This window comes from Scomber japonicus, chromosome 5 (genome assembly GCF_027409825.1).
Source record: "Scomber japonicus isolate fScoJap1 chromosome 5, fScoJap1.pri, whole genome shotgun sequence".
Lineage (NCBI taxonomy): Eukaryota > Metazoa > Chordata > Actinopteri > Scombriformes > Scombridae > Scomber > Scomber japonicus.
In genome coordinates, this window is record NC_070582.1 from 9,098,349 (window position 1) to 9,112,600 (window position 14,252).

A 14,252-nucleotide genomic window follows, 5' to 3' on the forward strand; every position below is an offset into this window, starting at 1 on the left:
GCATCTTGATTGAAAAAAAAACAAAACAAACATCTACCTGTTCTGACTACCCAAGTAGGCTACATGTACTTGTTATACATCCATAGTTAGTAACTGATTCTTAGTATGTACAACATTGTATAAAGCAGTAGTCTATTGTAAAATGCAAACAGGTTCCAGAAACTACTCTTCTGTAAGAAAAGTGAAAAAAACATAACAGCTGCAGTTACATGTTTATTCCTCAGAAGCAGCCAGGAAGTCTAAAAGGTGATTCATGATTTCCAGATGACAAACTGTATATCCAACTGACCATACAACAGCCCCCTTTTACTCTACAGACCTCCACATGGGAGGCACATGATGTCAACATGCACAGCTGCACATTGACAGACGTCCCCATACGTCCTGACAGGAAGCTGTGTGCTGCCGAACAAAATGGCTGCCAGAAAACAACAGTGTTGGGAAGCACAGAGCTCAACTAATCATATTTATCAAACTAAAAGGAACTTGTCAGAAATCTGAGTTTAAGCAGTTTAAATGTGATGTTACCCTTGAATGGACCTTCCCAAAACATGAAATTCCCAATGAAATTCCATAATCCATAATCCATTATTGATTTATAATCCAGGGCGGATTAGCCAGCATTCCATTGGTTTTTTTCCATCAATGTAGAGATTGGACACAGCGGAAAACCAGTTTCTAGGTCAAATAATATATATATTAACGTCATATGTGGTAAAGCTGGGCTAAATATAGGTTACCCCGCATGTCGAGGCATTCCAGTTTCAGAAGGACATTTCTATAATCCATTTCATGCCCTGTCTCATGCCTCGTTTTCAGATTTCATCAGGCTTTTGTCACTTCCTTTATACAACCAGGGCATCTTATTCACAACATATACATTGGCTTGAACTCACAGCCATAGCAAAGGAATTATACCATGTTCGACTAGTATGATGTCCTCACTACACATAACAACATCTGGATTATTTATTTAGAAACATTTACGTTATAATTACATTTCTATTTGCTTTGTATTCTATAACACCATCTGCATTTCTTCATGTTTATCTGAGGCTTATTAGTCTCTGTGTTGGTCGTGGCTTGTTAAAACTAGAGGTCTGCAGTGTTTCACCCAGGTCCACTGCTTTGGAAGGGGGATGGGCATGGAGCAAATCTCAGGAGAGACTCAGCAGCCAAACATATCAGGAGCGGCTGAGATTGTCACTAAAATGAAAATAGCTGGTCTATATTAAGTGAGCTTGGTCAGTTTACGCCTACACATTGTCACTAACATCTGGGGCTAACCTCCTTCATCTGCTGGTGGCAAGCAAAACACGGAAACTCAGATTAAGTCTTGGGGAGCTGTAGCATTTATTCACCACCAGATAGCCTAGACACATTGCACTGCTACATTCACAGTTATAGCCAACTCTCTGCTCACCAGCCTCTCTCGCTCGACCACACACTTTCCACTTTAATGGAAGATTAATATATTTTGGCCTGAATTTCAGAATTTTGAGGTCATCATCTGCTCATATTTTGCTCAGATTACATTAATAACGTGCTCTTCTTGGCTTTTTAAGTTTTTATTGCACTTACAGTAATGTGTGCACATAAATTAGGTAATTAACATGAATAATATTTTGTTTCTTTCGAGGGCAATGGTAGGGGAAACACCAAATCTTCACTTAAAACGCTTAAAGAACCTCTTAGGGTTATCTGAAGATGCAACCTCTAAGAGATACTGACTAAACTTAGGAACTAAACCAGGAACTTTATGTCCCCTTTGCACATTCCTCCTCACATTTTTGTGCAGCAGGAACTATGGCGCAGCAACTAAATTGAGGCCCAGATTCCTCTGGATCTAAACCCAGGTAAATTTCCAGAGTTCCTGAAAAGGTTCCTGGAAAATGCGGTGGATTAGGGCCATTGAACTCAGCTGTGGTAGTTTTCCAGTCAGTGAGCTACAAGATACTCAAGAAAAAAAACACAAAAACAACACTGAAAGTTTATCCAACTCACTATCACAACTGGTTTCTTCACACTACAAACATTCACCAAAAGGTTGGAAGCAAGTGTTGATGTGGTTAATGGCATCTAATGGTGGAAATCCATATCTGGACCAGCACCACAATCACATTTGTTCCTTGGCAGGAACAAAATATCTAATGGAAGATTTTGAGATACCTTGCTGACAAACTGACAGACAACGTGGATGGAAATATATCTTCTAACATTTGTTCAATACTGCAGTCAAGTTAGCGTCTTACCTCCAGCACAGGTCCTGCCCCCAGGATGATCTGCTCCACCCCACTGGCGAATCCCTTCTGGCTGAGGGCAGTCAGGTGATGAATGAGGAAGTTGGTGCTCTGGGTCTTCCCAGATCCACTTTCTCCAGAAATGACTATGCACTGGTTCTTCCGTCGCTGTAGCATGGTGTGATACGCCACATCAGCCACAGCATAAATGTGAGGCTCCAGCTTTCCCAGTGTGTGGTTGTCGTACAATTTGACATATTTAGGATTGTAGATTGGCAGGAACTGGAACGGGTTCATCACAATAAGAATACTCCCAATGTAAGTGTGGATTTTCTCTTGGCGGAAACGTGCACGAAGGCTTTCCAAAAGTGCGCGCTCCGTTAGCTCCGGGAGAGCGCAGAGGTCGGACGGAGGGTCGCTCCCTGCAGGTTGGGGGAGAAAACCCCTTTCCACCAAGCGGCGGCGCTCCTCAGTCACCCGCAACCACATCTGCAGGCTTCCACCATAATGGATAGATCCATCTAGGTTCTTCTCCCGCAGGAGGAAGCGATAGTCGTCCCCGCTTCCCAGGCCACTGCGGTTCTCCAGGGCGCTTCGTGGCCACAGCATCATCCTCTGAACAGGGCAGTCGCCAGGGTTGAGGATCCATTCCTCCCCACCAAACTCTTTCACCTCCGCCAACACGTAGCATTTGGTACGCTCCAGGCGCAGCCGTTCAATGAGGCACTCGATGGCTTCAGCAGCTGTGGTGTTCTTGCGGGCGCTGACAGGGCAGTAGATTGTGCCCTCAGCGAGGGTGCCCGGGTAGACGCGCAGGGTGAACTCCTGGTCCTCCAGGCGCCGCCGCATGCTGCCACTAGCGGTGGCCATGTTGGCGCTGCTGGCGTAGCTGCAGCCGCCATCTTGTAAACTCATGGTGGCGCAGTAGGTCCCATCAGCACACCGCTCTCTGGACCCACAGGACTGGCTCAGGACATCCCAACTGTAGGAGGACAGAGAAAAACAGGGAGAAAGAGAGATGGAGAATGTTAAAAATGGCGGCAAAGTTCAAAGAAGAGTTTAGACATTCAGACATCATTACATGTCCTCACAGCAGCCTCAGGCATTTCCAGTACATTGAGTCACAACAGGGTCAGTAGAGTCACGGCGATTTCATCTGTCCCATGACAGAGAAGGCCGACTCAATAGGCTTTCTGTTTTTGATCGTAAAGGGAACCACTATCACAAACGCCACAAAAGAGGAGCATGAAACTAAGTCAAAGAGAGAGAGACAAGAACTGATAGCTATTCAAAACAATGAGGAACAGTAGCTGCTTCATGAATTTAAAGGCTACTGGCCGCAGCTTATCAGAGCTGCATACCCTGTGTGTATGTGTGTGTGTGTGTGTGTGTGTGCGCGTGTTCGTGTTTGTGTGTGCATGTGTGCGTGTGTGTGCACTACTCATGTGATAATCCAAGGGCTCTAGCCGTGTGCCAAGATTAACAGCTGCCACCTTCCACACAAAAGTGGCTGTAATGAGAGCACAATGGTGTAATTCACCACTTCCCTGTTGATAGTGGACAGAGCACTCCATTCTCTCTCTCTCTCTCTCTCTCTCTCTCTCTCTCTCTCTCTCTCTCTCTCTCTCTCTCTCTCTCTCTCTCTCTCTCTCTCTCTGTCTGTCTCTCTCTCTCTCTGACTAAGAAGCTTCAAATGTGATTGAAAAGAAATGGTAAACTATTGTTAAAAAACTGATGACTATACACTGATACAGTCTCAGTGAACGTAGCATTATAAATGCCCCCAAGATTGTCTTTATGGCAGGATCATTGTGTATGATCATTATATTATACATGTTCTTCAATATGTCTGATCACAGAATCTGTAGGGCGGAGATGCTGCAGAAACACTTGTCAAATTACTGTAATAACCATACAGGCTCAAATGAAACAATGTTAAAAAGTCACTGAACTATACAGACAAGACAAAATGTAATTTTAAGATGCTTGTATATAATATTATAATAATATCAAAATACTCCCGAATCAGACCGAAAATCAATCCAAGTCATTATTAGTTATTCAGATGAGTCATACATTTGGCAGCATCCAGTGTTCGACATATCGTTTTGGGATGAAATTCTTCAAATATCAAACTCATTTAGGTCTTTCAGATCATAAAGTACTAACTTCTGGAGTTTTGTAAAAACAAAAAACAAAAAAAACAAGTATACTAAGCCCATAGTATGATGATGAAGCATCTTTAAATTCTTTACCTAAAACTGATTATTAGACAGAATTTAAATAAAAGGACAGGGAGTAATGGTTTCTAACGGTTCCACCCTGCCATGTTGGTTTCTGGCATCACTATCATTGTTCTCTGTTTAATAATTATTTTCTAGTAAGAGGAATATAATTAGGGAACTGCGATGCCAATTGTTAGTTTGTTACAGACGGCTTCCTCTCCACTGCTGCATCAGCTACAGATACAGAAAATGTAAAAGATCAGCACCACACAATGACCAACAGTGTATTTTAACACATAAATAAATCAATAAAGTGTATGAACGTAATAATTTATTGATTAAAATTTAAATGTAGGCCAACGCTTGGACAACCACTGTGATCACTGCCAGGCTCCCTCTCACTCCATGTTATACTTTGATTTCTAATAAATCCTGTTTTCTGGCTCAGTGTACCCCATCATTTCTTCCATTTTTCACTTTTTCTGTTTTCGATCTTTCTCAAACTGTTTTTATTGCTAAATATATTCACTATGACCGCATATAAAAACACTGAAATATCCTTTTTTGCATGGCAGTTTATTGGGAGCCATAAACGCAAAGCAGGAACTGATATTAAAAATGAAATGTTCTTGCACAAATAAAAAATTACAGAATTTCAGATTAAACCGAGGACATTATTTGCATGAAAAATGTCGAATTATAGCCCTTGAAGACTCAAAATTTGAATGCTGCTCTCATTTTAATAATCTCCCCCCTGTTTTTTCCCCCCTTCAATAGTTTTTCTTCTTCACAAGCTTTTTTCTTAAATGGCTTCAAGCGCATGTGCTACTTCATATAGAGAGAAAAAAGATAGAAAAGGAGAGGATCAGCCAACCAGTCAGCAAGGCCACCACCAAGAGACATACTGTCGATAAAAACAGAGGGAATAGACAGCTGGTTGTCTCTAAGAAACAAAGAGATGAACTGTGCAGGATGAAAGACAGAGCAGAGCCTAAAAAACAGACAGGAAGAAAGTGAGAGACACAAGCTTCAACAGCTTGTGAGTTTATGCTGGAAAAAGAAAAGAAAAGAACAAGATGACAGTAAACAAGCCGTCTACCACGAATGATGTAGTCTCTCTCTGGGACACTACAAACAAGCTGTTGAAATGGGTAAGAGGGCAGAGTTTCAAGTCTATTATGCAAAAATCTAAATAGGCTACAGTCAGTTTTCACGGTTCATTTGTGCTGTCTGGTGGTTTTCGAGGAAGAAAACAAATTAGCAAATCAACAATGAAGACTCCCACTTAGGAAAATCAGTGCCATTGTGAAGGTCTGAGTTGCCACTGGTGTCTGAGATTAACATACAAATAAACTAAAGCTGAAAATGGCATCCATACTGTAATTCCAGCTCATGTTTTCCTTGAGCTATTTATCCTCAATTAAATATCAAAAACACTGGCAAAATGGTTATTTATTCTTTCTTTTCTTTTAATCAGCAAACAACAAAACCGTGCATCTTAAACAACATCTGGAATGGAGAAAGCCTGGTTAGTCATCACCAGTAAACAAGTAAAAGTAAAAAGAGTAAAACATCAACTTTTACCTCACCAATAGTACCAACAGTAATCTAATATCTTATATTAGCAACAGAGAGATATTCACTTACTTAGCACTCAACTGATCACATTCAGCTGCCAACTCAGATGTTACAGTCTCACACTATAAATGCCTTTACTCATATCTAACTTTTCTCCTTTGCTTCCTCTGATGTAAGCATCTTAATCACTGAGCAACTTCTTATCTCCATATGACCGACACAGATCTGTTTACAAAATGCCAATGAACGCAGCATCCGGACAGTTTGCTACTGGTCAACGGCACAATACCTAAAATTGTGCTCAAGTACAATACTTCAGTAACTGTCTGAGCAGGTTTACGTCATCTCCACATTCCACCTGCTGGCTTTTTCAGTTTGATATAAATATTCAGCTACTGAAACCAGCTGCTCTTGCCTTCATTCAGCTCTCCAGTTGGTTTGCCTTCATCAGCTCTCTACAGCTTTGTGAGCCCAGCTGCCTAGTCCGAGTCAGCCAGTCATTAAGCTGGAAAAGAGTGACTTATGACTGTTGTCTACATTTCCTCTTGTCACTGCTCAAATGTTAGCCTCTAGGGGTGAAATACAGGCTGGCTTCACGATGAGAGTGGATGGCAGAAAGATATGACAGCACATATGAGAGAAAGAGAGAGAGAGTGTGTGTCAGGATAAAGGTGGAGTTTATGAAACAGAAACTTAACAAATTCACAAATGGCTTAAGCAAATCCTCCCTAGTGCAGACCTACTTTTAATTGTGTAACTAAATGTTCCTGAATGGTCCTGAATCTGCAGGAAACTATTAAAACTTCTTCAAAAATCAGTTATTTAGCGACTACATGCATCACATTAAGGTGGATGTGTATATACTGTATGTCTATCTACTGTGGATGTTCTGATTGATTGATTCAGAGCAGCAACTTCTCTTAACATCTGGTGTCTGGTAGGGTTTTCCTTGGAAAAAAAAAATCTCTTGTAGATGGAAAGTATTATGATTTATCTTTTTCCAGGAAAGGAAAATGTGGTTTGTTTGGAATAAACTTAAAAAATCAGGGCAGAAAAGGTTGTTACCTGCATGGGTTCAAACCTTTTCAAGTACCAGACACTCTGGGAAGTACCCTTCATAAACACCACAGATGGATTCAGTTGTTGCTAAATAAAAGGATCCAACAGATTACCAGTTTAAAAGGACAGGAGGGCAATCCAAATCCCTACTTCAAGTAATGACGTTTTTTTCCACAAAACGGTTATACAGCAAGTTTAATTCTTCTCCCGCTTGAATTGTTGCCTCGAAAGCTTTGACCCGAGACCCCTCCCAACCTCTGCTGCAGCGCCAGAAAATCACTGGACAGCAAATCTCCAGAGCAGTTTGGAGAAAATTAACCTCTCGCTTGCTTTCAGTAGCCTGTCTGCTGAGACTTTATGAACCAGTAAACTGGACAGCGGGAGACAGCAGGAGTAGCTAGAAGGCTATGATGAATCTTTTGGAGCAATCAGAGGTAGGGACTGATGGATGGTCCGTAGGGGTGAAAGGTCAGAGTGAGGAGACAAGGTTACATACCAGCTAAGGGTCTGACAAATCACATGTTGTGGAGATGTGAGGCTGGTTTGGAAACTTTTCTGGCATTTCCTTGAACAGCTGCATGCGGTGAAGTCATTCAGGCAGGAATTGGACGGTCATTACACACGAATCCCTGAGCACTATGAATGGACATGACTTCATACTGTATGTTCAACACAAAAACTACTTCTGACAGAGTTTTGATGATGATGGATGAGGCTGGAAAGTGATACAAGTCAGGTACAGCAGGGGAAGGGAGGAGACAAGATGATCGAAAGAGAAAGTTGTGGAAAGAAGAGAAACACAAAAGAGGCAGTGAAGGAGGCTAAATGTACGTATTTCGTGGTGTTTTGACACGGCTGAACCTCAAGTGTTGACATCGTGTTGAGATAAGACGGTGAGCTGACGTGGTGGAGGACTGAGATTGATAGATTAGACGTCGCTCACTGTAATGAGAGCGTACCAGTCATCTAACTGGTGGACAGTTTCAAGCCCAGGTCACTAAAGGCCAAAAAACAGAGCTCTTTCCATATAAACGTTAATATTTAAAGAGAAAGAACGACAGATAGAAAGGGAAGGGACTTAGCAGGGACAAAAGGAGATAGACACACAGGAAGCTGTTGTGTGCAACCAAATCAGGTTTAAAGACATAAATAGATAAAGATGTATGTGGCATGAAGGAAGTTGGCAATAGTCTAATTTCATTATGCTTCAGTTTGAAAATCGTCTCACAAATATTGTATATAAAGTAATTGTCCTCTACAACTTCCCAGAAATCAATAGTGCCGTCTCCGTAACAAAGCCTACAAGTTTCCATTATGTCCATTAGCTGCTGCATTAGAATCGTATTATTACATTCATTTCTTTTGGCCTTCAGATAAAAGAATGAAACATGACCAACATTAGCTAACCTCTTCAGTCTTTATTGACTTCAGACTCATTAATATTGACTTATGAGTCTCTCAAATATTAGTAAGGCATGTAAACTTTTTTTAAGATTAGCTTCAGTAAGAAAGTCTTCTCAACTCCTCTGATGTGCCATAATGAGTCTCTTTGGATTAAGGTACATGGCGTAAATGAAAACTGTGAATAAGATCACAACCTCTGTCTTCATTCAATTTGATCCAGAGTGTGAGGTGAAGTGAGTGAGTGAGAGAGTTCCTGTACCAAAGCAGAAATGAACATTCATTTACTGCTGCTGCAACAAGTCGATTATTCAATTAGAAAAAATAATAAATTAACTTATCACTGATAAACATTAGCTGGTTTCAGCTTATTAAATGTGGTGATTTAATCATTTGTCATACAAGATTTTAATCTGATTATCTTTTGGGATGGTTGGTCAGAGAAAAAAGAGAGAGATAAGTCCATCAATGCCCAAAGAGATGTCATCAAATGTCTTGTTTTGTGAGACCAAAAGTCCAAGACCCAAAAATATTCATTTATAAATGTATAAAAAAACAAAAAGAAAAGCATGAAATCGTGACACTGGAGAAGTTGGAACAAGAGTTTTTGGCATTTTGAACAATAAAGTAACAAAACAGTTTTTGGTGTTTGACTCGAATCGATGCAGCTCTACACACGATGTGTGATGTCAACAGTTTTGATTCAGGTCATAGATGTCAAACATTCAAAATAATCATATTGAGAACAACAGGAAATTACTGATTAAAGGACAGACGATTAGTATCCTTCAACATCACTCACTGTACGATTTTATCTCTCGAAGGTCAACATCAACCAAACCCCGACTGGAAAAGATTTGTTCCAACTCAGTCTGATCAGTCGTCACGCTCATCATCATAAATATAACCAGCTCCACGACTCTGATATGTGCTGCTGCCTTTAGACTCTACATCAAAGACATTTTGTGAATTATGAACATCTCTGCTATTCACTGATAGCGTGCAGCCATTTCCTCCCTCAGGGGACGAAGTGAAGCACCAGTCAAAGGGGTTTGGACACTCTTTCTCTTTAAAGTGTATGGGGAGGAGTGTCCACTTTTAATGGTACTGTATGTTTTTCGTCTTTGGATTACTACATCCCCATCATGCTTTGACACACAGTGGGGATAAGAACACAGCAGCAGTGCAGCAAACATGAGCCTCTATAGCAAATGCATTAAAGGAGACTTTAAGATCATATAAAAGTAAAGAAATCTGCCAAGGACAGGCATTCATCCAAGATATTAAATATAGAAGAGAAGCTCAAGTCGTCCTGCAGGTCTTCAGACACGGAGTCTGGCTGGTAAACAGAAACACCCCCTCTTCTCCCACAGTCGGTTCTCACCAGTATAACAGCAATAAACACCGAACCTCAGCATTCCTCGACACTGCTCGCACACACATAAACGCACACACAAGTTCACTTAACTTTATATCTTTCGGCAAAGGAGGTATGTTTTCCTCTGTGTCCCAAAACAGAGGCTAGTGCTTGTAGAATGAGGGGATAAGTACAAAACTGCATTTGCCAATTTTTCTAGTCTGAGCTGTGACTAACGCACAGTAATTCTTTTCCTCCTCCACACACGCTTGCTCCCACACCCGATCACTCAGCAGAGAAGATCATTGTAGGATTAAAAGGCATTTATTTAAACTCCTCCTCAGGACCGGGCTGCTGATGATCTACAGTAGGTACACACGCACTCCCCAAAGGCACCAGCTCAGAGAAACACCACACCTCTCATCATCATCCTCTGAATTCATCTGAAACACCCAACAATCTTTCCAATGCCATTAAAACGCAGGCTGTGGCAATTTTCAGGAAACTTTCCAATATTGACAGTCTGACAGATACAAGCAATTCACCTACTAATAACAAAGTGCGTGAAGTGCTCGAGGTGAGAAAGTCTGCCAGGTTTGAGCTTCGCTTTTTTTAAATTTTTCACACAACTACAGCCAAGTGCAACCCTATGAATGTCTTTGAGGAGGGACTGTCCGTTACATTTATACGGTTATCTCCATCTGTGTGATTCACTGTTCTCAAGCATCTACAACAGGTTTAAACAGAGGTAAAACAAGGTGCTCCTCTCCTACTGTAACTTTTACTGTAGGTGCAAATGTGAAGCAGAGTGTCGCTGGAAAACAGAAAATGTCTGTGGATAGTTGACGGTTAAAATATGAGGGGAAAAAAAAACCTTTTCCGTGGATGGTTAACGGTTAAAATATGAAAAAAAAGCAAAATAAATGTGTGTGTGTGTGTGTGTGTGTGTGTGTGTGTGAATTCCTGAATTCCAGCCGGCCAGCAGAGCTCACAGGAACTGAGCCCACACAGAGACAAACATGCACACACAGAGACAGAGTGCCGAGTCATCCAGTGCAGCACTGTGTGTGTATGTGTGTGTGTGTGTGCGTGTGTGTGTGTGTGTGTGGGCAACGGAGGGGGAAAAAAAACACATGTGCAAGATGCAATTTCTGCACTGACACAGATGCTAAAACTCACACTCAGGGAGGAACAGTCGGGTTTTTCAGAATTTATCCCATCATGCTCTAAACCTCAGCTCGGTCCAGACTAACACTTCATTCAGTGAAAGTCAGATGTAAACAGAGAAGAACTTGTCTAGAAAATATATTTTATGTCATCTTAAAATTAACATATCAACTGAAATTTCACATAATGTCTCTACTTCACGGCACTGCTGCTTCTAATCCTGCCATTTAGACTCTTTAATTTTGCATTCTTGACCCTTTTTTTTACTTGTTTTGTGGAGGACGGGAAAGAGGAGAGAAGAGGAGACGACAAAAGAGGAGAGAAAGGGAGAGGAGAAGAGAGGAAAGGAGGGGGAAAAAGAGAAGACGACGGGACAGGAGAGGAGAGAAGAGAAGAGATGAGACGAGAAGAGAGGTGAAAAGAGGAAAGGAGCACGTATGTAGGTTATATGTATATATATATATATATATATATATGCTGACTACACACAAGTGGCACACCTTACATTGGTCCACATGAGGTCGATACTGTGCGTGTGCGTGAGTGTACGTGTACTGATGTGCGTGTGTTGGCGTGTTAAAGACATGTTGCAGAGCCACTTCCCTATCCTCTGCACTATTACATTCCCCACTGGGAGATGACATCACCTCAACCAGCACCGCTCTCCTCCTGGCACAGAGCACACACACACACACACACACACACACACACACACACACACACAGACACACAGACAAACACACACAGACACACACACACACTCTAATGGAGCATCAGCATCAGAAAAAAAAGGAGCAGGGGGTTGTATTGATTAAAGACTCCCTCCTCGATAAAATCAGGCATCAATTGAGCATCTCTGTTGCCATGGTTACAGGCTGATTCACATCAATTAGTTCCATATGCGTCTTATGATCCCTTAAACGTATTATTGTGTTTTCTATGTGACTTCGATCTTAATGGAAATCAGTGTTTGTTTCTTTGGTTTTTGGGGCTAAATGGATGGAAATGTTATTAATTAATGTCAGTCATGGTGTTTTTACTATTTCCCAAATCCAAATCTCTCTCTTCCGTTTCTCTTTTACTCTTAATTCCTTCTTTTTAAGCTTCATAACCAGCTGCAGATCCAGTTCCAGCTGTAGGAAGTCCTGAAGAAATGATCATGTCTCAGGGATGAAAACAGCTTTGCAAGACTGTCTGAGAAGATAGAGATCAACAAGACCTTTTAAATGATATATAATAGTGATGTTTGACTGAAATGTCACACACACCCCTTGTGTGCCAACTTTTTTCCACTTTTAGAACAACATTCAATTTCACATGCCTCATTAAAATCTAATTGTACAGCGATTTTTCACATTTAAATTCTTACATCACTGTATAAACGTGAACAAACTGCACTGCACATGCACACAGAGTGGATTTGGGATTTATCTCCCTCTTTATCCCCCTTCTGTTTTTCCAACTGCATCTGAGCAGCCCTTGGGAGATCCAGATGACTCTATAAGTGATGAGCAGCGAGTCGTTATTGATCCGAGCCTGTGAGAACGGAGAAAATGTCGACCTCCCCCTGCCTGAGGTTTAGCATCAACCTGACCAATAGGAACTGAATCTGAGATAGGCAGACAGTCTGTTCCCGTCATGGTGGTTTGCTTCTACACGCGTTACATACACAATGTGACCAGTCACCTGTCGGTTTCTGATAAACCGCGGACGGATGATGCATCATGTGTTCAAGGTTTTAAAAACACTGTAAGATTACAAAAAGGCTACTATTAAAAGGGTCAAAATTTAAAACTACATGACACCACAGTCATGATTTGTTTTCATAGTTTTTGGTATTGGCCATTGGTTGCATCATATTGTGTCAGCAACAGATCACCTTAATACAGTCTGAGTCACTTATTGCAAAAAGGATATTTATTTTTCATGTTAATTAGTTTCCTGTCTGAGATGTTTACACAAAAGTGGAGCCATGTTGCTAAAATCCATCACGTCTTGTCAACTGAAAACAAAAACACAACCACAAATGTGGAAAAGTTAAGCAATCTGAGCTAAAATGAGTAGTTCATCATGTAAAAACAACACATTTGGGCTTCTCAAATGTGAAAATGTGCTTATTTCCTCGGTTTAATGTCACTGTAAGCCGAATTTGGGTATCATTTTACAAATTAAAAGATTAATTAAATATACAAATCAACAAAAACATTGATAATGAAAATAAATGTTAGTCACAAATGTGTGTGACATCCTTATTTATGCAAAATTATGTTTTCATTAATGCAAAAGTGATTCAATTTCAAAATCTGAAACCTAAGTAACAGAAGATTTAAAAGCCTATCATATCATTTACACCAACCTCTTCTGTTTCTGTTACTGTGCTGAATAATAGTGGATGTGAGGCTGAGCCAAGGACAAGCTCGGCCTGTGTTTCTCTCCCACAACCTGAAGGAGGCCAACAGAAACACCCCCGAGTGTGTTTGCATTATAGCGGCTCTGCCTAGCACTTCTGCACCAGAACAAGAGATGATCTGCCCACAGCTTTGGCTCTCAAGGTGCGGTCAGCTGAACCTGATCCAGAAAAGCTATTGCTGAAGAACTACTGGACACCGCAAAACTGTGGAAAATGAAAGAGTAGAACTTAATAGGGCGAGCAGGGACAACAGGCACGCTTAAAAGACGCTCAGATCCACTCCAAAACGAGAAAGGGAAACCTGCATCTGAAATGTCAACAGAATGACCAGAGAGCTCTCCGTGTAACCACTGCACATTTACTCAACATCAACAGTCCTACTTTCCAAACAATGTTACAAAACCCCATCGAACCTCGCCAGGGTCACAGTGCTGCTAATGGCTCCATCATCCTCATTGATCCTCTAGTTTCTGCCTTTGGTTCCCATTGGCCCCACAGTTCTATGCTGGGATTTGTGTCTGGTGGACGACGATCAATATCAGCCTCGTTTTGAGCACTAGACGTCCACATTTTTCATTTTCAAATAATCAATGTGGAGATAAACTCTAATTTTGCAGCAAAGCTCCTGATGTCAAGGGGATGGGGTATGGGCTGAATGATTTGACATCAATCTGTGAAATTGTCTTCAAATCAAGTCCAGACAATGTGTACAGCATAGCAAAGCTTATTCTATACTGTATTCCTCACTCTAAGCTGCCCTGGGTGACCATAAAAGGTCTGATATGTAAAATGTCAAACACCAGAACCAATTAAAT

The 14,252-nt window shown here is 41.2% G+C and overlaps 1 protein-coding gene across 1 annotated transcript in view; it reads right to left on the reverse strand.

The window, feature by feature from the left end:
- The window catches only part of LOC128358504 (unconventional myosin-IXAb-like), a 117,958-nt gene extending 114,785 nt beyond the window's left edge, over positions 1–3,173 (reverse strand). Inside the window, exon 1 of the mRNA XM_053318815.1 lies at positions 2,253–3,173. Within this exon, the coding sequence (XP_053174790.1) occupies positions 2,253–3,155 (903 nt within the window). The 5' untranslated portion in view covers positions 3,156–3,173. The remainder of the gene's footprint in view (positions 1–2,252) is intronic.
- Positions 3,174–14,252: the final 11,079 nt, after the last annotated feature.